The sequence below is a fragment of the Parasteatoda tepidariorum genome, chromosome 2 (assembly GCF_982258835.1).
Source record: "Parasteatoda tepidariorum strain Cologne lab strain chromosome 2, Ptep-v5.0, whole genome shotgun sequence".
Classification (NCBI taxonomy): Eukaryota; Metazoa; Arthropoda; class Arachnida; order Araneae; family Theridiidae; genus Parasteatoda; species Parasteatoda tepidariorum.
The window spans coordinates 26,996,738-27,022,862 of NC_141756.1; the positions used below are offsets into that span (position 1 = coordinate 26,996,738).

General features: G+C 26.1%; 1 protein-coding gene across 1 annotated transcript; it reads right to left on the bottom strand.

The window, feature by feature from the left end:
- Positions 1 to 1,594: 1,594 nt before the first annotated feature.
- Vps45 (vacuolar protein sorting 45) lies at positions 1,595 to 26,125 on the bottom strand. The gene is made up of 15 exons (XM_087157063.1): positions 25,924 to 26,125; positions 24,586 to 24,781; positions 24,048 to 24,127; positions 22,831 to 22,899; positions 21,484 to 21,621; positions 20,523 to 20,633; positions 17,068 to 17,202; positions 16,694 to 16,804; positions 15,344 to 15,511; positions 12,511 to 12,669; positions 10,195 to 10,302; positions 9,992 to 10,113; positions 6,097 to 6,228; positions 4,408 to 4,509; positions 1,595 to 3,217 (listed from the first exon to the last, which is right to left on the bottom strand). The coding sequence occupies exons 1-14, from the start codon at positions 26,014 to 26,016 to the stop codon at positions 4,449 to 4,451; spliced, it is 1,683 nt and encodes a 560-aa protein (XP_087013189.1). The 5' UTR covers positions 26,017 to 26,125; the 3' UTR covers positions 1,595 to 3,217; positions 4,408 to 4,448.

Below are 26,125 nucleotides of genomic sequence, written 5' to 3' on the forward strand. Positions count from 1 at the left end.
GGGACGGAGGGGGCTATTTAAATAATTTTCGAAAAGTTTTACCTAACATCATTTTGAATATATCTAGCAATTCTTAAAATTTAAAACATTATTCTTCATTTTGAATGATACAAATTATAATTCAGTTGCATATTTTTTAATTATTAAAATTTAAAACTTTATTCTTCATTTTGAATGACACAAAATATAATTCAGTTGCATATTTTTTAATTATTAAAACTTTATTCTTCATTTTGAATGACACACAATATAATTCAGTCGCATATTTTTTAATTCTTAAAATTTAAAACTTTATTCTTCATTTTGAATGATACAAAATATAATTCAGTTGCATATTTTTTAAATTAGTCTTTCTCTTTAAAATTGCTTACGTCCACACAAGCTTCAAAACACGGGGCAAGCATTGATTAGTCATAAAATTATGAAATCTATTATTTATAAAAAGTAAGTATAATCAAATTTAACTTACTTAACAAAAAGACATTTTTGATAATATATATTTAATTATGGTGTGACTTAGTACTTTAATTTTGTCCCCCTCAAAAATTTGGACAAACACGACATCCATGAATTTAACTCTGTCCATGAAGAAGATATGCTTATTCGGTTAATAAGGTATGCTTCTGATTTCGAATTCTAATTATTTACTTGCAATTATTAGCATATTAGGCGGTGTATTTATTGAAAAGTAAATATTAAATATCAGGAAATGTAAAAATCAGATTATTTAATCAGTTATTCAATGATTTGTCTCTCCCTCTCGACTTTAAGTCAGCTAAAAAACTGATTTTATCATTTTAAATTCTAATCCACAAAAAGAAAATACTTAAAAAAAAATTCATGTCTAATCAAAATCAAATAAATGGTTTTTAGAGTTCAAATTTATAAATTTAATTACATAAATATTTATAAGTTTTTGAATAATACCAGCCTAAATAAATATTAATTAAAAAAAAAGTGAACTCTGTTGAAACTAAGTAAAAATTCTGCAAAAATATTAGAAATCTATTTTTAACCATCTTTTTTTTCAGTAAAAAATTTTTTTTTAAACATTTAAAGCACAATTTGACATTTAGATTGATTAAGTTGCTCAAGAAATCAATATTTTATTGAAAGTCAATCTTGAGGAAGAACCTTTAAAAAGGATGACAGAAGTGTATACATTATAATCGCTATAAGAATAATGAAATACTTCCAGTAACCAAAATTTTTTTAATCAGAAAAAAAATTTAAAATATGTTATAAAATTAATTTTTACTAAATTAATCATAGTACAAATATTAATAAAATTAAACAAAGAAAACCCCAAAATGTTGGGAAAATTTGTAGGTAAATTAAGTACTATACAAAGTTAGTCTAACATTGTAAACAAAAAACCTTATAAAAGATGTGTTAGCCATTAATCCATATTATCCCAGCAAACCTAATATGAGCATGCATGCCCACACTAGCCCTGTGAATTAGTTTATTCATTTAAGCCTATTATTGTTTATATAAATCAAAACTGAATGTTAACATATGTAATAGATACATATAGTATAACAAAATACCTCCCTTCATCTACATGCGGAAAAAGAATACATTAAAACAAAAATATCAGCAAACAATCTTTTATTATCTTTTTTAAATATCAGATATACATAATACCAGTAAATAAAATGTCATTTAAAGTTGAACTGCCAGTAAATTATGTCAACATAATTAAAAATGAAAATAGATTTTTCAAAATATTTCCATAAATTATCACACAGTAATATTACAAGCAACAGTGATTGTTTCCAAAAAAGAGAATTAACTTAATTTTTTAAAAATAAAAACTAGTTGAATTTTTAAAAAAGAAAATTTTAATTTAAGTTTAAATATAAACAGAAATGGTTTTAACAGCTCTAAGTACACACATACCAATTAAACCAACTTGGATAAAAAAATTTGTTAGTGATAATACCAAGAAAACGGAATGTATTAATACAATAATATACAAATTACTCAGTGTTTTGAACATAACATATAGCATTTTCTAAAAGCTTGGCAAGACACACAGCATAATTGAATGGAAAAAAAAATCTTGCTTAATATTTTGGGAAATTAGATTTAAAATAACAGTATTGAGCAGTAAAGTAATTGGTATTTCAAATGTGGAGTGTTAACATGAAAGAAAGCAAAAATTGGGATTAGATTTATATAATCTAGGGATTTGTCCTTCCTCTCTCTTGACCGAACTCATCTTTCTAAAGGGAGGGAAAATTCTAAATATGCTTTTAATATGATTTATTTAATTTTCACAAATAAACTGATGATACATTTTAACTCAAGTAATAAACTTTTGCAAGTGCAAAAGCTTATTTAATTTTTCAAAATTTATTTGACTTTAACATAATGACATAAATTCATTGGGAAGAACTTTTAAGTGGAATAAATATTGTAGAACTTTTAGTTAAAATTTTGGCACAATATTACACAAATTTTTGGAATCCAAATTTTATTTTATATACAAATGTTATATTTGTATTTTTAACAAATAATAAATTTATGGTAATTATCATCCAATAACGTTTAAAAAAATATTGCTTTCCTAATACTTGCAGAAAAAAAAACTTTTATTTTTTTTACATAACTTTTTTTGTACATACATAAAATTATAGTCACATAAATGGTTTTTAATCTCAAATTCTATAACGCAATTGTTAAAATTTTAAAATGCATACAGTCACATAATTTTAGCTCATATAATGGAAAATAAATAATTTTTGATCATTTACAAACTTCAAATTTTTCCTGCAAACATAGTTATTTGGCATCAGTCGATATACTGAAGATACAGAAAAAAAATATGAAAGACAAAATCAAGACATTTACATTATATAGCATAAATTAGAATTTGACTACATTGACTGAAAAATATAGCATAGCAAAATTTAAATGTCGTCATAACAATTGTATTGTATAAAACAATAATAAAACCGGGGGAAAAAAAACTAATGATAAAAAAATAAAATGAATGAGACAAATATATTTAAAACAAATTTCAATACATTTATAAATATAAAAAATTTCATTTTGAAACATGAACACATAATAGATTATAACTATTTACAAACAAATAATATTCCAAACTGTTCAACAGTTGACCAGCATAAAATAATTCTGATTACTATAAATACTAGACCTTCATGAAACAGGTGCAGTAAAATCCCTCAAGCTGTTTAGTATTTTGACACTGAAAAGTAAGTAAAAACAAAATAAACTATTCTAAAAGTCTATTTCAAAAGAATACAAATGTCAAACAGTAAAATAGCATTTCATAAAAAAAAGAGTTTTTTTTTAAAAAATAAACACATTCTTTTATTTATTTCTAGTTAAAACCTTTCGCATTTTTTTATTTCTATTTAAAACCTTTCTAAACGGAAACTTATATTACTCAATAATTGTAATCTGAAGTTATGCAACTTCCATGTAAAGCCAGTAAATGTTTAGAGCAACGGTTCCCAATTTATTCCCCCTAAATAAAGATTCTTTTGACCAAACCAAGGTTTTAAAACGTCTATTAGCAGCTGTGAATATACTAACTGGAAGAAAAGAATATTACTAATTATTTTGAAAATATTTAATGTGAAGAATTAAGTACTTAATAATGAATTTGTTCTTGGTGTATGGGTTTACTAAAAATGAATAAAGAGAGCTGAATTTCGTTTTTAAAAAGGAACTGTTAGAAACATTGAGAACACCAAAATATTATTATTGAAAAAGAAATATTTTTAAAAAAAAAAAATTGCTACCTATTTTATTGGCATTTTACATAAATAATTTCATATAAACAAAACAAAATATTAAATAAATTATGATTGGATACACAAAAATCCTAACTCTTGCAACTCCTTTAATACTTCCACAGAAACCTAGGATTTTGCAAAACACCTTTAGGGAACCACTATTCTAGATAATAGTGAAAAATACTCCACTCAAAAGAATTGATTACAGATATGAATAGGCTATACAGAGTTTTTACCATTAGCGAAAAGAATTATCTAAATTTTTGCAACAACAATCACCTTGCATTATAAAAAAAGATGAAATTTAAATTTTTGAGCAAACTTTATAAAATACTCGTTTTTAATTTTTATCTGTTTATCATGTGTCTTCATTAACTTTAGTTATTGACTAGTTAAGTTCATTATTAATATTAAAATACAGAGCCACATTAAAGCATAAATAACAGTCTACAATTACATATGCAGTTACAACACAGATGCTTACAACTACAATTTAGAAATCAGAAATTGACAATTATGTTGCGACAGAATTTTAATTGAAAAAAAATAGATATATAATAAAGTAAGTACAGCTTTATTTTTAAAAACGTTTAACAGGTATGGTACAATTGAAAACAAATAATAGCATATTAGTTACCCATTTTCTTGATCAATGTTCATATTTAGATTAATTGTTGACTAGTCAGCATTTCTTAAATATGAGCTGAATTTCTCTGCAGACTTGATTTCATTTAAGAAGCTAGATAAAAAAACATTAAAATTAAAAAAAAAAGAACACTAAGCAAAATAACAAAATTATTTGGATAACAAATCAAGATCTAACATTACATATATGTATATAACATACAAATGTCGTATATAACAAACAAATACCAATAGCAAAATATAATAAGATTAAAAAAAATAATTGACAAGCATTTTACAAATTGTATTCTGTAGTAAATAAATAATGGAACATATTAACAACTTTAGGATCTAATAATCTGATTTTCATACACTCACATGCAATCTTAATAGTTCAAAGGGTTAATCTTAAATATGTCAATTTATAAAGACTGTATTTTTAATACAAAATCAGTCAAAAAAGCATACTTTCACTGAATGTTTTTGAACAGACTCAGATTTTGATTCCCAAAGTACAGGGGGTTGCAAAATCAATATTTTTCAATAGCTTAGTCAGGAAAGTTTGATATTTAGCATTACTTTAATTTTTGTATACTTTTAAACTATATAATTTTCAAAAATAAAATACAAAATTTGAATGAAATCTGCCAATTACTTTCTGAGAGATCAGATTTCAAAAAAGCTGTATTTTTTCATCTTTATTTCTGTCGAACTATTTAACAAACTTTAATTAAATTTTGCACTTTGCTATTTAAAATTGTTAAATTCAAAAATGATACAAAAATTTGTACACCTCAATATTAAAAAGGTTATATATTACTATTAACTAAGCAATAACAAATAATCTTAAAGAAATGGTTTTAGATACAACATATATTTGGCTTTATAACTGAATAATATTAATAATTAGATAAATCATTTCGATCCATTAAAAAACATTTTTCGCAAACATGATTATAGCAGTAAAATATATCATATGATAAACAGTATCTTTATTATCCAAATTTTTGAATTAAAGTTATTCATAAAAAAGTGCATTAAACTAAAACAATCTTAAAATCAACAAAAGAAAAGTTAAAGCAGCAATTCAAATTTAATTAAAATAATTAAGAAATACAATTAAAAAATGATTTATGTTTTACTTAAAATAGAAAGCAATGAGATAATTATTTTTACTTTGTGTCATATAACAGAAATTTGTCTTGAAACATTGTACAGTGGTTCAAAACAATGCATAAAAAAATAAAAAAATAACAGTATAAAAAGAGCTCAACTTATTTTCATGCTAAAAATACAATATGGTTTTTATTTATGCTTTTATCATAAATCGATTAACAACTGACCTAATTTTGAGTTAACTACCACCAATGTTTATATCTGTTGCCTTGTAAACTCCTGGATTAAGTACTCAGAGAAATTTTTTGATGGGACTCAAAAAATTCCTGCATTTGCGTTACATGGAGAGGAAAACCTCCCACAGTTAGTCTGACGGCATGGGGACTCCAACCCATGATCCACCTACCACTGAAAATATTATACCTCAGCATTGTGGTCGGTGCAAGTCGGGTGCGGAATTCCTATCTACCAGCCGTCACTGAGATTCAAACCGGGTTCAATTCATTGGGAGGCGAGCACTTTATTCCCTGACCCCCCAGTTTTTACAATACAATTGACTAAGCAAGAAAAATTATGTCTGCTATACCTGGTGAAGTTGTGAATGGTAGTTCCTCCAAGAATAACACGGACTCCCAGGCACATTTTATTAATCTGATGTACAGTAAAAGATTCTTCATATGTGACACCACCAATGTAAAACACGATTATATCTTGAGGTCTGCAAGAAATTAAAATATGATTGATTATGAATGAAACTAACAGGTGTTTCTCAGAGAGCCAATAAAAATTCAAAAAATGACAAAACCTGAGTAAGTTGATTACTTGTAAGACAATTTATTGGTTTAATTAGACAAGTTGTTATCTTATAAAGGGGGAATTTAATTCATTTAGTCAGTTTGATATTTGATTATAAAAGTCAACTTTGGTGATCAACATGCGAGGTGGTAAGCTTAACAGGTTGTTAGCTTGCCAGACAGATGTTATGATCTGGCTGTTGTTTAAGATCTTTTTCTACATTTTTACAAGTAATCCTTTATGAATAAACCATCATATACCCTCTACCTAGAACAAATGCCTTCTTAATTGGTTATGGACAGTAATTTGCATTTAGAAAAGCTTTTTAAATCCCTCTCAAGAATTCAACCAGACAAATCCTGTTTTTATAAATTATACTTTGTCATTTTTTTGCAAAAAAATATTGCATAGGTATGGGTGTTTTCATGAGCAAAATAATGAGAAACAAGGAGAGGAACAAGTTTTTGTCTGTAAGTTGCAAAACATTTTTAATGAGTTTGACTAATGATTAATATTCCCACCAGCTATGAAAGTTTAGTACCTAGGTCATCCTTTAGTGGTCCAAAAACCTAATATGGTAGACAAACTTGAATAAAAATTCAAACTTCACAATTACATAATCCATGTTATACTAAAAGAAAACAAAATTTTTTTAAAATTCTAAATAGATAAAACTTCCTTGAAAAAAACGAGCTAAAAAGCAGCAGAAATTTCAAAAAAAGAATAAAAGTAGCAATAAAGGAAACAAAGGAAATAAAAAAAATATATAAGTATGACCACCGAAGCCGACGTCTTCATTGGTACCGGCCCCGGTAGCCATAAAACAAAACCATTTCTATTGAGGGAGAAGCAAATGCCTAAATTAACTCCCTCAGTACCCCGATGGTTTTGTATAGAAGTCCAGGAAAAAAACATGAAATACAAATAACCAATTTAGAAAAGAAACTCAAACAAAATCATCAGAAAATAAAAACTCACTTAACCAGGTCAAACAGCGATTTCACAAGCAAGCTGAATGAAAAGGAAACACTAAAAACTAAAGAAAACAATGCCCTCTATTACAATGCGCAGATAGAAAATAAAAGAAGTCAAGAAAAAGACATGTAACAAATTAATAGAATGCTTAACTGGGGCTGCTCAGTTAAGACTTGAATTGCGCCCTGTTAAAAGTAAAAAATATATAAAAACCTAGAATTCTTCAATCATTTTCTTAATTAAAAATTAACATTACAAAAATTAAAAGGAAAAACATTATTACTCAATTTATTAAAAAAATTATTCTCAGCTTCCCGAAAACTTTCAACATTATTGCAAATATTTTTGATCCTAACCAAGTTTTATTAGTTTTCTTTAAAACCAAATCTCCAAAACCAATAATCTATGTAATGGTACACATAAAAAATTATTATTGCCATCAATAATACAACTAAATAAGTTCTTTACCCCACAATGAATAAAGATTAATATTTATTAAAATTGAATGAAAAATAAAACTAAAATAATATTATTAAATTGATTCAAAAAAGAGATTAAAATGATAAAATACCAATGAAAACCAAATGAATTAATAAATAAATGAGGAAAACAGAGGAAGTAAAAACTAACAAAAGTTAATTCTAAATGATCAAAAAATATTATTTTATTTGATGCACAACTATGCTGTCAGTACATAAAGGCAAACAACAGCACATCTAAATTTGAAATTTCAAGTTTTAAATTTTTTTGTACCATACACTCTCCTTAATTTTTTAGAATATCTCACAGTTAAAAAATTTTTTTTAAAAATTAATCGAATTCGCTACAAATTATTTTTGTTCCGATTATGCAAATTGCAAACATATTTCAAGGTGACAAATTTGTTGCCCATGCGTTTGATTTTAGCAAGATAAGTACAACATTTGGCGACAATTGTGGTCAGATTGGCATGAACCCTCCTAATGATTGATTGGATTATTGTATGATCATACTGACCATTGCAACAATCCTCTTTTACAAAAAGCTCATTGGGGCAGGAGGCCTTACAGGTAGGTATAGACACAGTGTGTGTAACACACATCATACTTTTGGTAGGTAACACATATCATTTAGGTAACACACATACATTTCACATTATGAATTGAATTCAGAACCATTCAATAGTAACTCATTAATAGAATTTTCAATAATAGTTTAAATATGATTGTTTGATTTTAAAAAAATTATTTGAGATCTCATACGACCAAGAATAGCAAAAATCCTGATTTTAACACATAGTTGACCTGCGGCGAGTAAAATTTTCATTACACTCGTAATTTCCTCATTGATCAATGATCGGGTTTAAAATCAATATTTAGAATGTTTCAGTTTACTTCTATATTTAACTACAAAATAATAGATGGTCCCATGACATAATTTCTGTGCAAAATTGACGGTCTTTAAAGTGTTAATTTGCTTTTTTTTTTACATTAACCAACCAAAGAATCTCTAATAAAAAGTATAATTAATACTGAATATCATTTAAAAACAATATTATAGCTAAAATAGTTCATATTTCTTACTAAAATGGTTAAAATTATATAAATATTAAAAATTAATTACTGAATAAATAAAATCATAATTAATTTTTTCAAGCTCAACTATTTAATTTTAATCTCAATAATTTTAATTTTTTCTTTTTTTTTAAATCTTTTTTAATCTATTTTGAAACATAATAATTTACATGCATATCCCTTTTCTTATTTTATAGTAAAAAACTTTCATTATCAATGAAATCAAACTTTAAAAAATAAAAATAATCACATGTATAATCATAATGTATTAAATATATTGCAATATCATAAAATATTTTAGTCTTGACAATTTTTTTCCAGGGATTTAGTCAGTTGAGTAAATGATTTTTTTTAATAACATTGATTTAAATAAATTTAAAAAAAAAATCATGTGACATAAATTATGATCTTAATCATATCTCTTCAAAAGTGAAGAAATTGAAGTTAAATTATTAAATGGATTGTAAATGCAAGCTAATGAGTAAAAATCATTAAAAACAGACTTTTATTAAATCTTTTTTTCTTTCTGAATCAATACAAAATCTAATATGTTAATAAATATGTAAGCAGTACATAGAATGAATTTCATACAATTTGCTGCAAAATGCCCTTATTATTTCATAAAAGTTTAAACAATTATTACTGTAATTCTTTAAATGTTAATTATGTAATTAATTAATTATATCAATCTAGTTAAGACAGTTTATAGCAATTAGGTTTTTCAATTAGCATGCCTTTCAGCTAAGAGGACAATTTTCTCAATTCCGACGATCTGCACATCACTGTATTTATTTAATGTTTTCATAAATTGTTTCTTGTTTTAATTAAGTCTAAATTACATTTATACATACTATTGTCTAAATTATATTCCAAATCATATTTGCACACTTAAATAATACTTTGTTAACCTATTGAATAATATTAAAAAATTAAAATTATGGCATTGAATATATGAATACACAATTTTTTTAAATGCATTGAATTACAGGTAAAAAACTAATTTTTGTTATTATTTTGTAAATTTCAAACATATTTCAAGACAGCAATTTTGTCGCCGTTAAGTATGATTTTAGCAACATTTGTAGAAAAGTTAGCGTCAATTGTCAACATGTCGCCCTACTGGCCTAAACCCTAATGATGAATGATTTTAGCACTTACTTTTCCCTGAGTTGCGTGCCACTCAAGTATGGATAGGATGTTTCTTTTAATTTTCCTTTTAAAATTTCATCCAGTATTTCTTTAAGTAGTGGAGTGTGCTGAGTGTATATATTTTCGACACCCTGCAAATACAAAATTTTAGAATGACAATCTGGAGATATATTTTGTTACACATAAAATGCACAATCAATAAATCACCTTACCTTCAAACCTTTTATAACTCTTTTTGTAAATGTTTTGACATTTTCAGTTGTAAACAGATCATTACGCCCACTTTTATTGCCACTAAATTCTAAAAGAGCTCGCACCATCTGAAAGTACAATTTATTAATTTACCTAATGTAAAGAAATATTGACAAAAAGTAGATACTCATAAAGAATCTACTACAATGTAAGCAACAAAAAAAAATATTCACAGGACCAAACTGAAGGGATAAACTTTGTTGGTTGCAAATTTAAATGTCTCTCAATAACACATTCATTTTTAAATTATACAGGGTGCGTAGCCAAATCGTTCAACAAAAAATAAGCACCTTTTCAGTACTTTTTAAGCACTCAAAAAATATTTTTAAGTACTATATACATTAACAAAATGCAAAATAATTTTCAAAGACTTTTACATGATCATGATAAGTTTCTGTCAAAGAACTCTTTTCTTGATTATAATTATCCATTATAAAATGATCAGGAGTATTTTTCGGTTCGATATCAGGGGGTGAAAAATGAAGCTTGAAATTGAGAATATCTTGCAAAATGCACCAGAGTTGCACATGAGAGTGCAAGAATCTCACCGAACCCAGATCAGTAGACACACACGTGGACTCAGAAGTATTTCATCAAACATGTTACAGAATTGGCGATTTTATATGCTATGGGCTGACGGAAAGATAAAATGGATTGTGGTTGAATGAATTGTGAAAGTGTTGAATAGAACAATGTGAAAAGCATGCTTTTGCATAATACATGGCAAAAATAGACATGGTAAAAAAAAATCTAATTTTCGAAAATGGAAAATTAAGCACTTTTTAAAAACAATGAAAAAAGCACATTTAAGGGCTTTTAAAAAACACCCAATGAAAAAAAGCATCTTTAAGGGCTTTTTATGCACCATGTTATAACAATTCTGCAACCATTGACTGCAACTGCATTTGACGTCTTATTAAATAGATAAAATGTCAAATATTAAGTCTCTTAAAAGAAGCATAGCATTGCTAAATTATTTCATGCTGACAAAAACAATTAAAAGTATTTACTTTAAAATCATTAAAATCATGAAAATTACTATTAAATCATAACAATAATACAATTAAAAAGTCAGTCTCAAATTAATAAGACTTTGTTGATTAAATAAAAAACTAAAATTTGAACTTGATTACTGTAACTATTCCCCACTTTTCAAAAACTTAATTTTTATAGTTTGATTTTTTTATTGTTGACTGAAAACTTTTAAACTCAAAATATAAACGATATCTTTAAATATAAATGCACAGAAAGAATATTTTAGAACAGATCTGTAATATTAGAGTTACTATACAGCATCACATACAAATCCCTCTGTGTATTTCAACAAAAAAACGATAATTGGGTAACATGACATTTTAATATTATTTATATTTCACTATTATACTAACAATAAATGGTATAAAAATATTAATAAATCAGATTTTCTAACAGATTTTTTATTTCCCAGAGTGTTGCTTTTTCTGAAGCTTCTTACTTCCTCAAAGAGTTGATTTACAAAGATTGGTTTAGCTCGGTGTCATTTAACGGTGCAAAGTAGATTAAATTACATACAAATTGTACAGAGTCATCACCAGGGTTGGCGAGGCTTAGGAATATGTATAGAATTCACAGAAAAATCTATGGTTCTAACCATATTGACCTAAGTCCGTACTTTCAAAACTGCTTAAACTGCCAAAAAAATTTCTTCAAAGCTGGAAGTTATAATTAAACAATAATAAAAAATTTGAGATATTAGAGTTAAACAATAAAACAAGATCAAAAACCCTATGAATTAAAATATTATTAAATGAGAGGATCCACATCTTAAAATATTATTACAAAAAAAAGCTACAGAAAAAAAAAATTCCATTTAAACAAATAAAATTAGAAAGTGTAATGTTTTAAGTGAATTATGATAAAAAACAAAAGCCTATAAATTTTGCTATCATTATTAATTGGAAATCTTGCCTTGGAAATATATTACTAAATAATTTTAATATTATGCTACAAATCTTTGGGTGGAGTTTAAAACTAAAAATTAGTAAAAATTATTTCTTATTAATAAAAATATTTGCAATTAAATGTATTGAGGTATATATTTAAAAGGCTTTGTACACTTTAACATATTTTGGGGAAGGAAATTCCACGTATCTTGCTCAAAATTAGTTTAGAACACCCAAAACTGCTAGCTTTATTTTAATGCTTAAAGGTTAATAAATCAATTTTTGAAACAAATCTATTCCAGTTACATATATTGCATTTTATTGGATATAAATATGTGAAAGAAAACTCCATACCTTAACTAATTTTTCATTTGTATTCCTTTTCTTTAAGAGAGTAATCAGCCCATTGATATCGTTATTACTATTTTTTTCATAATGAAGAGCATATAGCATAACAAGTCTCACGGCATCAATTTCTCTAACTTTATCATCACCGAGCAGCTTCCTGATTTTCTGAAAATCAAATAAAATTATAAACGATATCCTAAATCAAATTTATTGATATAAAAATATTAATATGGTTGTTGTAAAGGTAAAATGAACAAATAAAACTATAAACTTTATCCTAAATCAAAAATTTTTGATATAAAACTATTAATATTGTTGTTTGAACTAAAATGGATTAAATATAACCAATGAAATAATACATAGGAAATTATCTTGATCAACATATTATTATTCAATGAAATAATGAGTAGCTAGATAGACTAGCATTAACTCTATAGCAGCTTAAAATTTATTCAAAGTTAAAAAAGACCGCATGATCAAATAAATGCCTACTACAGAAAGGATAAGATAATCTCCTTGAGCCCACTTATTAACTTCTTCAATCAAGTGTTCAAGAAAGGTCAAAACTCATTTATTCCCAGCTAATAAAAGTGGTTTTTAATGCTCCTAAAGAAAAAATTAATTTGTCATAACGAAAAACTTTGTCTGCTGTACTAAGAACATGGCATTTAAGGAAAATGTTTTAAATTTGTAAACAAGTCTTTTAACTCATAGCCATATTGCAAAATCAAACCAATCTAACAATGTGAATGCTCTGAAGCATAACTGAAAGAAGAATATTATATTAGCTATATTTTAAAATCAAACCAATCTAACAATGTGAATGTTCTGAAGCATAACTTAACGAAGAATTTAGCAGTAACTAAAGCAGAGCGCATTAAAATCCTCCAACACCTCTACCCTTGTCATTTTGCCTTTTTGATTTGTGTTTTCCTGATTTTTTTTTGGACTTATGATTACATACGATTATTTGACAGCACAATACCTTTTAAAAAAAGGTTGAAAATAAAGGGGTTATTTTATTCATTTAGAATTAATAGAGCTTTATAATATTTAGAACTTCAATGGAATTTTCCTTCAAACTTTAAAGAATTAAAAGTTATATGAATTGTAGTTTTGAGTAAGTAATTTAAAACTGCACATTAGTCAGTATATAGATGCTTTAAAATCTAATTTGATTCTAGTTTAAACTAACGAAAGCTGACTAAGAGGGTACTAAAAAAAGTTTTTTAAAGCTATTTATACAGAAACAAGTTTATTTATCAGAAGTCTAAAATAACTGTATACTATTTAACTGCCCTTCAAAAAAAAACTGTTGATAACAGAATTGTACAACTTTATTCGAAAAAATTAATACAGGATCTTAAACACTACACATTTAATAACTCAAGCTATGATTGGGTGACGTCCTTGTATTTTACATGCATAGAAAGATTTCATTAAGTTTAAAAACTTGCAAAACTCATCCTTTATTTTTCATCCAGATTTAGCACTGATATAGACAAGGCAACAGCAACATTAAGTTCAAAAGTAAAAATAAAAAATATTCTCAGTCAGAATTAAAAAAAAAATAGTTTCTATAAATTTCAAGGTATATTTTACAACACACAACTTTAAAAGTTTTATAAAAACTTAAAATTCATAAAGGTGTAGATGAAACAAAATATATGTTATTCTCAAGAAACAGAGTCTCAGACCCCTACCTTGAAATAAATTCTTATAGATATGAAACAGTGAGGAGTTTTATTTACTTAGGATCAATTATTACCATTGACAACAGAATTACTCCTGAAATAAAAAACCGACTCCATTTGGCGAATAGGGCTGTCTATGGGCTGAGAAGATTTATTAAATCTAGGTTTCCTTCTAGGAAAACAAAGTTCTTAATCTACAAAACTCTTGTCCGGCCAGTCTTGACATACGCCTCTGAAGTTGGACAATGACAAAACTGGAGAAAAATTGTATCGCAATTTTTAAGCGAAAGATTTCGCGGGGTATACTTGGTGGTGTAAATAAAAACAATAACTAGAGAAGGAGATTTAACTTTGAACAGTACAAGATTTATAAACAACCTGATATTATTAAATACATAAACATAAATAGAATGAATTGGATCGCCCACGTGATTCGAATGAGGAACGACAACACAATAAAAAAGATACTGCTTTTAGATCCACTGGAAAGAAAAAAGCGCGGAAGCTCTTGTCAGATGGGCTGACTCAGTGGAGTCTGATTCTCTAGCAATTAATTAAAAAAACTGGAGATCAAAGATAAATCGGAAGTCGTTGTGGAGAAATCTTCAGAGGAAGGCATTGGCTCACATTGGGCTGTCTGGCCAACTATGATGATGATGATGAAAATTCATAAAGTGTATACAATGAATATTTGAAAAAATATGCCCATAAATATAGTTTAGCTTTGTGAAATGAATTTAGCAATTGTTTTTATTACCAAATCGATGAAGATAACACATTTAAGTTATTTTAAGAATTGTAGCTAAATAGAAACAATTCATATTACACATTTAAATGTTTGCCACACGTAACTGATAAATATTTTAATGATTTAATAGTTTCTTAACTATATCAAAATTTTCAAGTGGAAGTAAAATATTTCCAAATGCTTATATACACTGATATCAAATACAAAATATTACCAAACACATTCAGAACTATAATATCATCCATTAAAAGGTACTCACTAATATTAACTGTTATGTATTTGGACAACAATCTTGTCTTAAAAATTTATGCCTTGGCTTATTATTTAGTCATCATTTAACTGAAATCACAAGTAGTAAGCTGATAAGCCTCATAAGTTATTAATAAACTTAAATTACCTTTAGAGATTCTCCATGATCTGATTCACAAGCAAGCTCTTGTTCTGCCTCTGATACTTCAAGGAGACTGTGGCTGCCAACTAATCTCGAGAGCTCCCCAACTAAAGTCACATGTTTAGAAACAGTACCAGACATTTTCTTAAACTGTGGGTACGTTTCCACAAATGCCTAAAAGAAGAAAGCATAATTATATTTTATGATGAACACATCAATCTATACAGAATGTTGTATAGTAACTGCCCTTAAGACACATCTTAAAAATCTGTGCCACAAATGTAGTGAAAAAAATCATAAATGTAAAAAATTATAATTAAAATGTAGGGGGAAAAAAAGGTTTCAAGCTACAACAAATCACAATTGAACTCAATAAAATGTAAAGAGGAATAAAAAATAATTTAAATCTAAACTTTTGTTCCAGTGCCACTGAAGTAATTAAAAAATTTTGATTCCTTTAATTTTACCACTGCTTTTACAGACTTCAATAATGATTTGTCAAAGTTTGGAAAAATTCTTTTTAAAAATATTTTTAACAATTTTAAAACTATATATTAAAAGCAGTCAATGTGGAACATCTTGTATAAAAAAGAACTAAAATAGCAAAAAAGAATTCATTTTGAAATAAGGTTTTAAAAAAACGGTTTTAAAAGAAAAAAAATGGTAATAGTTCTATAAAAATTGAAATTTATTAATGAATTTGAAGTAGCATAATGCAAACTGTATAGTCTTGCTATTTTCAAAAAATTAAAAAAAAAAATTGAAAGATAAATTAAAATGAAGAAATTAAAGATGTTATTTTTTTAAAGAATTAATGTAAAATTTTATTTTATGACTGAATTTTAAAACAGATAAAATAACAAATTAAATTTTAGAATCAATAAATGTTAGCAAATATGTTACTTAGCTAATTAGTTTAAGTACATGAAATTAATTCATATCTATTTATTTTTCGTAGGATGTATCTCATATAAATTGGATTTGTTGACTTAAATTATAATAGACAGTTTTTTTCTTTAAGTTCAGCATATTTTTTAGATTTTAAGATAATTAGACTTTCAAATTAAGGAAATTCATATTTTTATCAGTATATTTACAATAAAGTTTTATATAAAGAATATAACAAACAGTATGCAATATAATTAATAATTCAATAACTTGATTAGCTATGTTACTCATTATTTTTTAATATATTTGTCAATATACTTATTTCATTAAATAAGAAAACAAAATAAACAATGGAAACAGTAAATATTATTTTTTTGAAAAAGGAGAAAGTAAGTTAAAATTAAAATAATAATGAGAATAAGAATAAAGGGAATAAATCAATTTTGATAGATGAATAAAATTACATACTTTCATATCGGCAATAGATTCGACTTTTTTCTGACTCTTAGTCTTTTTCTGGAAATCATCCATTAACTCTTTTATTTTCACACCAATTTCACCAAAATTTGAATATAAATTCTGTAAAGGAAGGAATATAAAATTTCTAAGCAAAAAAATCCCAATTCACCACATAAGATATAGATACATGCTCATGCATACATCCCAATTCAAATAATGTCTCAATTGTTTTAATAAAATGCATGCATAAAAATATTTAATGCTACCATATAGTTTTTTTTAAAAGTAAATTTTCTTTATCCCAATATAATGATGTTGATGCAAATGGCTGTTTAGGCTACAAAGTAAAAAACAGGTAATAAAAAAGGTATAATTTGATTTACAGAAGCATAGAATTCATCATGTTCTGGGGATAAAACAACTTCTTGAAGTTCTTTACTGATTCCAGGAACATTGGATAGATTGACTCTGTTGTTGTTGATTGCAAGCAACTCGTGAACCATAGCTTGGTACGTCCACTAAAATAGAATTTCAATATAAACTTCTTTAGAAAATGGAAAAAACATACTTCAAAACAATTGATAAAATAGCAAATAATATTACATATTAATCTTGTAATATAGTAGAACACTATGAAAGTAATTAGATATTAGAGTTCAAAATATTTATAATTAAGTTATACAGTCAGTTATTATTTTTCCGTTTCTCACGGGAAATTTCTTTTTATTTTCAATCAAATTACCGTAAAATAAATTTGTTAAATATTGGAAATGAATTATTTTGAAAATATATGGTAAAAACTAACAACAATTAAACACAGTACAGCAGTATACTTATTGACTGAAAATAAAAATAAATAAATAATACTGTTTAAGTCAAATACAAAGTATATGAGTACTAATTATACTAGAAAATACAAAAAAAAAGTCTATCAGAAAGTATGAAAAGTAAAGAAAAATATGTACCTTAACATTAACTAAAGTTTAAAGAAAAGTAAATAGAGTTCTAAAGTTTAACAGAGTAATAGAGTTCAAAGTAAAAAGGGCTAAATTTTACAAATATAGATTTATCATACAATTTACCAATATAGCCATATTCTTTAAAAAAAAACAAGAATTTAAAATAAAAAGCAACAATAATAATAAAAATACATAAGAAAAACTAATTTTTTTTTCAATTTGGTTATATTATATACTATTTGGTTATCTTGGTTACATTATATCTGAGGTCACAGAATTAAATGACTTAAAAATTAGGGCATCACTGACCAAAACAGATTGTGTTTTGTATTGAAATTAAAATCCTCTTAAATTTATTATATAATTTGTTTATTTGTCCAGTTACAGTCTAAACTACAGTATTTAATTAAATTACCGTTTTAGATGCTAAAATACATTAGACATGCAAAAATTTCTCTAGTATACAATTATTTTTCATTAGGATTTTGTAATTTTTCTTCTTTTTACAAATTTTTTTTGAGAATATTCCATTAAATTATTAAAATGTTAAGCAGTAATTCTTAGTTGACTTAAAAATTTCAGTTACATTTTCGACATTAGATAATTTCTGTCTAAAATTGTAATAATGTGTGTGGTAATGAAAACAGCTGTTTCCTTATTGATTCTAGGCATTGTTTTTTTAGACAACTTATTTAACTATTATCAAACAGGTGCACCTATTAAAAGTTTTAAAATGATTGTGATGAAAAATTGCACTGTGTGTATTTATCGTTACTTATTTTGTATTAGTCAAGATTTTTCTATTAATATACTTGATTTGAATTATGATCCGTTTTCCCATTCATTTAACTTAATTCATGCCTAATTTCTAAATAACGAACTAAATTGGCAACATTTACTTGCCCTTGCCAGAGCAAATCCTTACCTTATACCTCAAAGGTTACTTTCTATTTTATATTATAACCGTCGTTGAACAGCCGGCCCCATTTTTGGGTTTACGACTACTAATCAGGGTTGGGGTTTCAGACGCCCTAAACTGGTTTGGACAGGACATGTGGGTTTTACTGTCTTAAAGTGTCCAAAACCTTGAACATTCATAAAAAGTAAAATTCTATAAGTGTAACCATTGTACACATAATAATTACATATATCAATAAATATTTGATATTTTTTATACAATTTACTTCAACTTATTAAAGAAAAATAATATAATATAATAGGAAAAGGTTTATAATTTTTGAAGCTCCACAATTCATTGAACAATAAAAGTGAATACCTTATCCTTTAAATATAAATATGCTTTTAATACTGATAAATTATGTTCTTGCATAAGGATAAATAATGCAATATTAAAAATAATAAATTTGTTCAAAAATTAACCTTCTATTTTTCACAATATTTTTTTAAAAAAATGTTATAATTTCTGCATTACAGGATGATAAAAAAGACATCTATTTAAAAAAAAAATTGTTTTTAAATATAAATATATTAGTTTCAATTGGAAATACAAAATAACTTGAAAAATGTATTAACAGTTTTGAAGGGCATAACACCAGTTTCGGTTACTGACACCGGTGATGTATCACCACTATGCAAAAAGAATTGAACATGAATGAAATAAAAGTATTCTTGAATAGTACTATAGATAAATAAACCTGTTTATGACTAACCAAGCACTTTCTTAGTCCCTAATAGCTTAACCTGTATGGCAAGGTCAAACTTCAGTTATGTGCTATCGAATGTTAAGAGGACTAATTGAACTTGATTACTGATTAATCTTCTTTTGTTTAATGTTTAAATTGAAGAGTCAAACAATATTAATAAAACATTGTACTTTTAAAAACAAATATTCTCTAGTAGATTTAATTATCAATATGTTATTAGTTCTACATTTATTTTACCTTTTAAATATTGTTCACATAAAATTGTGACATATTTGGAGTAAAAGGGTTTTGGACAGTTTAAGACAGGTTTGGAAAGGACGGTTTAAACAGTGGATTAATCCATTCTGTCCTAAACCTTGCCAACTCTGTCTCAAATGTTCAACTCCGTAGCCTTGTAATTTTTAATCCAATCCAGAAGACAAGAGAATTCTTGGATCAAGCATTGGGAGAAATTTTGCCCTCGTGGAAGACTTATTGATGGATCCAACCCGCACTTGCGTTACATGGAGAGGAAGACTACGAGAATCTCCCAAAGTTAGTCTAATGGCAAAGGGACTCTATCCCGTGATCCGTCTACCACTAAGGATATTTCAAGCCAGCGCTGTGGTCGGTGCAAGCCGGATGTGGATTCGTATCGACCAGCCATTGGTGGGATTCAAACCCGATTCACCTCATTCGAAGGCGAATGCTCTATCCCCTGAGCCACCATGATTCTTGAAGACTACTTGCAGTTACTGAAATAATTAATTATTTCACTAGAATACTAAGAATAATAAAATTGTTCTTTCTTCGCCTGTTAAATTTGTGGCACGTTCACATGAATCACATTAATAAGAGACACCATGGCACCTGGTAAGTTGTGATAGGAGATATGCATGGTAGCTAAAACCAAATAAAAATTTGTTTTAATCGTTAGTCTAAAATCATCATGACCAAAACTATAATTTTGAAATTACGCATCGCAATAATGTTCTTAATTTTAAAATTTTGCAACTACCAAGCAAGATTTTGAATAATCTAAGTAGACATACGTTTGGTTGAAATGGTGCAAAAAATATTAAATAATTATTAAATGAAATCATTGAATATAATACTAGATCTATAATCTTAAATCTAACTTAATGATCATCAAATATATTATTTTTAAACAATTTTGGAATTTTTTGTTTTTAACTTAGCACAGAAAATCATATGTGTACAAAATTTACAATGAACCTGATTTAAGAGTGGAGTGACTGCATCAGATTTTCGATCCAGAATCAAGAGTAGAGGAGGTATGTCCGGTCTCCGGAAGTCAAAAAGAGCATTTTCCTTGGCAATGGTATGCTAAACAGAAGGAAAACAAATAACCCTTTTTGTTATAACATAGATTCAAATATAAAGTTTCTTAAAAATATAATTAGAAAATAAAAACACATGCAATCCTAATCTAAAGTGAACTATTGCAATACATATAAAACCTAGAAATAAAAGTAATAACACCTCTTTTTTATCAGCTATTTAAATATCTTTCAGAGAAAAGTGATATAACCAACTTTTTTTACTATGAATTATATTGTAGGTAATCTGTCAATTTTGAACAAAAATGCCTATTTGGGATTAGAAATTTCATATAATATAAAAAATGTTATTAATGTAAATATTTTAGAAAGTTATTGCTACACTTATGAAACAACTACTAATGATTGTGCACCCATTAAAAAAATTCAAATTTAAAAAATATTATTTTCACCTTTTTTTTAAAAAAAAAAATAACAATTAAATTAAACAAATATTTAAAAAACAATGAAAAGCTGAAATAAATGTACTATAAGATAAGCAAAATTATAAAGTATAGCGAAATGAATTAATTATGAATAAATTAGATCACAGCTTAAACATCTTCAGCTAATTTAAAAGCAACTTTCACAGAATAATCCGAATACCCAATAACCAGTACAGGTACTTTTAACAGGTAAAAATTTAAAAAAAATAAATAATGATACATTCTGGGGTTTCGACATCTATTAAAAAAAAATCTGTTATTGAAGAATGTAATTTTTATTTTTTTTTAATGAAAAAAAATTCAATTAATAAAAGCTTCATATTACAGATTGAGACAAGTTTATATTAAAATGTGTAAAATAAGAATACATAGAAATAAAGAAATTAATTTGAGAATAAATTGGATCATCACCTTAACACCTTCAGCTAATTTTCTAGCAGCTTCGGATGAATCCTGATACCTGATAACAGGTATTTTTTTCAAAGCCAACAAAATTGCAATAAGACCCTGTATTGATCTCTGAAGATGATTGGCACTCAAAGAACGACTCTAAAGAGACAACAAAACAATTTATTCATTCAGACAACAAGATAAACAAGTGAAATGAATTAAAACTATTTTGGATATTGAAAATAGAGATCAATTGGAAATAGAGATTTTTTAAAAATCAAACTCTGGAAGGCAAAATATGATTTTTAACAATGATGCAAGATGAAGAGAGTATGATTTCAATAGTGGAATCATTATTTTTGTAGCATTTAAATTTTTCAACCTTTATATATTAGCCGCAAAAAAATTAAGCTGAATTGCAAAAACCACTCAAATAGATTAATTAATACATAAATAGTCAACCTTTTGCCATTTTTTAATTCTATTAGTAATAAAGTTCGCTTACTAATTAATCAGCAATAGTAATTTATAAAAGACAGAAAAAGTTTTAATCTGTGAAATTTAAATAGCTAAAGAATATAATAATAACCATGCATTTAATACTTTCTGTCTAATTGTAAGTTTCTTATTCTTGCCAGTGTAGTAAAATTACATTATTTTGCATTTAAATTTGCAAATATTTATAAACTAAACACTAAAGAATCTTATGAAAGCTTTAAAGTAATACTGCAACAAAACTTTCTTCAAATAATACTTTAGAAAATATTTTTCAACAGGTAATTAAATTTTTAAAAATGAGGAGTGCTTTCACAGGATTTGAAATTAATTGTGGTTAAGGGATCATTAGTATTCCAACTTAACCATCTTGATATAACACTTCAGAGGTCCCTCTCATCATTTAGTCACAAATCAGCAAACTTTATCATAATTTTAAATACTCTCTGTATTTTTTTAAAAATTATTTTAACTTTAATTTTTAATATAATGTATTAGTCAACCAAACTTTTTAAAAAATGTTAATTTATGTAAAGCTTTATTTGCATCTTCTAATTAGTAAACCAAAATCTAAATATTATATTTTCCAGGATTTTTAAACATTATTTTTAAAACAGATTTAATACTTTTTAAATATTTCATAGAGAGTTGTGAACGGATTAGAGAAAGTGTACAAAGACTAGTAAAAGTTTTTAGACTCTTGTCCTTTGAACTAAAGACAAAATTTCTTTATTTCTACTCCTTTGCAATAATGAACAAAGCTATTAATGCCCACTGTGAAGGCTAGAACATTGTCTAGGTAAGAACTGATTACCACTTCCTTAATGTGTAATCATAACCTCAACTACATTAAGAGCAATAAAAATTACTTACTTGGTAACAGCCTATTATATTTAATGAAAACAGATGAGGCCCAACTGGTATAAAGTCTCCATAAAATTCCTAATAAAAAAAAAATTAAGAACTTTTCAGATTAATTTAACATTATTTAAAAGCATTTTTTACTATTTCTTATATATATATATATATATATATATATATATTACCAAGGAAACCATGACCATAAATATTATAATAAGCCGCTAAGGACACTTTCCTATTATGAACTGTTACCAGGTATGCCTTTGAACATCAGGTACTTTTATTTATCTAAATTACCTTAATTATTTGTTTTCTAATAAACATTGCCAAAAAATGCTTTTAAGTAGGTACTAGGTACAATATAAGCTCTTTCATCACAATTTAATGATGTTGCGAACAAGTGGATCATTAAATCGGGATAAAACAGCATTTCTGAGCCTATTTTAATGGAACACTTGACAACAACTAATAGTAACATAAAACTAATTATTTCAGAGAAATAAAAGTGCATATATATATATATATATATATATATATATATATATATATATACATACACACATGAACTGAGATAAAGAAATAGCCATCCTGAGTATAGAGGGATTATCATTTTATTGTACCAAAAACATAATACCAACTAACTGTATAGGATAAAAAAAATATTAAATGATGTGTTAATGAAAGGAACAGAATTCAGCTATCTATTTTATTACAGTAATTATTAATTCATGGAAACCATTTTTGCATAATTATAAATCTCATATAACCCAAGTAAAAACTTTCTAGAAATTTTCTTCAACGTTTCTTAAATATTGTATAAGAACAGTATCATGAAAGTACAAAACCTTAAAAACAGTAATTTTATTACTTTAAGACAGTTGCATCTGCCTCCCTAAATGATTTGTGATAATTAAAGGATTTTCATAGTGTAATAAATTCAAAAGTTATACAGTCTTATTACTTATTAAACATAAATATAAAAAATTATTTATAAAAAAAATATTAAAAACTGAAATAAAAAGAAATGTTAAAACTCAAACTAATATCAATTGTACAAATAATCTTAAAATATATATACATATATATCTTAAAATAAACTACATTTTTTAATGGATTACAGAAATAAAGATTTCTAAGTTATGACACTTTTTTAAAACCTACTTCTTTATTCCTTCATAATTTTTACCACTAAAATACACAAATATATTAGTTAAAAATTCAAATATTACTTGTATTTCTCGAACTGATTCTGTCTCATCCGCTTCTGCTAAAACTTTTATGTCACTTTTACTCACAATGTTGCTGAAATCTAATAAAAATAAAACAGTATAATATAATTTATTTTTTTTTGAAAGTCAAATGTTTTATAAAAGCAGTAAAGAATGAAAATAACAAAATATAATTCCTAAATTTAAAATATTTTAGTAAAAACTCAAAGCAAAATAGTTGGTTAATAAGGCAAATGTTTTCCAAAGGCTACATTTTTATTGTTAGAGTTTTATAGAAATTTAGAATTTTATAAAAAGTTATATAGAGTTTTATAAAAATTAAACATTATATAAAAAAATCTGTGATTTTCAAACGAATTTTGCCAAAATGATGTGGCAATGAAAATATTGAAACTAATCACAAGAGTTAATCAATGCATGCAGAAAGATTTTTAATTGAGATTTCGTGTTTGCAGAAAGTTTTTCATTTTATCTAATTCTGGTTCTGATGTATTCTAAAATAATAATATCAATAAATATATTGAAACCCTATACTTACAGATATAATACTGTCCATATCTTGGGTATTTCAACTCACAGGCTAGATTGTCAATGTTTTCTTTGGTTGGCCTTAAAAAAGCAATACACTTCAAGTGCTTCATGTGTTCACTTCTTGCCATATCCAATCTTTCAAACAGGAAAACTTCTTTCTGAAGTATTTCGGACTGTGCAAAAGCCATACTCACAATGCTAGTCTAAAAAAAGATTTTAAAAGTCATAGCAGCTATGCTCACAGTCAAGGAGAAACATTATTTTCACAATAGCAGGTTACAAGGTTTCGTCATGAAGAATGTCATTCAAACTTATTAGTTTTGTCAATTTTCTCCAATGCCATTGATTTAAGCCACAAGTGTCCTCCCCTAATTGTTACAAGTGGAATTTTTTACCTAGTTTAGTTATAATTCATTAACAAATAAATGGTTCTTAATTCAGCTCAGTTATAAATAATTTGTGGAGGAGAGTGTGTAAAAGAGATGTTTGTCGGTTGGCAGTAGGATTTGAACCAAGGGTTGAAGTCAGTTGCTCTAACCACTATAGAAAAGACAGCACATCCCACTCTAGAATGAGTTAGACAGTTATGCAGTCTAAATTTTAATTGATTATGCAGTGCCTCTACAGAAAATTACTGTAATCAAATAAAAAATACTGTATTGTTTAGAAAAATTCATTTTGATATAATTTAAATTTCTTTCGTGTGAAAAAAATCATTAGTCAATTTTCAGATTAGTAGATTATTAGACATTAGTAGATTTTCAAATAAAAACAAATTCAATTGTTTTATTTTCTCTTTTTAAAGTAAAAAAACAACAACTAAGAACTGTATTACTAAATCATTACTTAATAAACATTTTCTTTCCTAAATTTTATGTTTTAACAATCACTTTGAGTTTATTAGAAACAATTAAAAAATTAGGCTCTTGCGCACATCTGATTATTGCACAAATAAACAGAAGAATTTTTATTTAATAAGTTTTAAAACTATAATAACAGATTTCAGGCTAATATTAGCCTCAGTACATATTAGAAAATTATGTATCCAATTTATAAAAACAATGAATATTTTGAATCCATCCAATTTCTAGTTACTAAAGCAAATGTTTCAAAACATCAAATTGTATTCACAAACTTTAAACAAGATTGAATTGATTTTCGGTAGCTCTATATAAGAACAGGGAATTTACGTGTGTGTCAACATACATACATAACTAAGACCGTTCATAAAGCAATTTTTGCAAGATAACTAGTAAAATTACAAAAAATAAGTAAACGTGCTATGCGAATTCTACTACAGATTTTGAAAATGCACAGAAATGTATACGAAAAAAATTCTATTTACCGTTTCTTTGTCCATTAATAAAACTTTCATGCCACTTCCACAATCATCTATCATTTTATTTACGTATAATTTTATCGCAGTTATAACATTCATGATTATACTTTTGGTTAAATATCAATTTAAAACTGAAACCATCTAACACCAGTGTTTACAAACACTAGATGACAGAAAATCACACTAACCGTAACAAATGAATGGCACG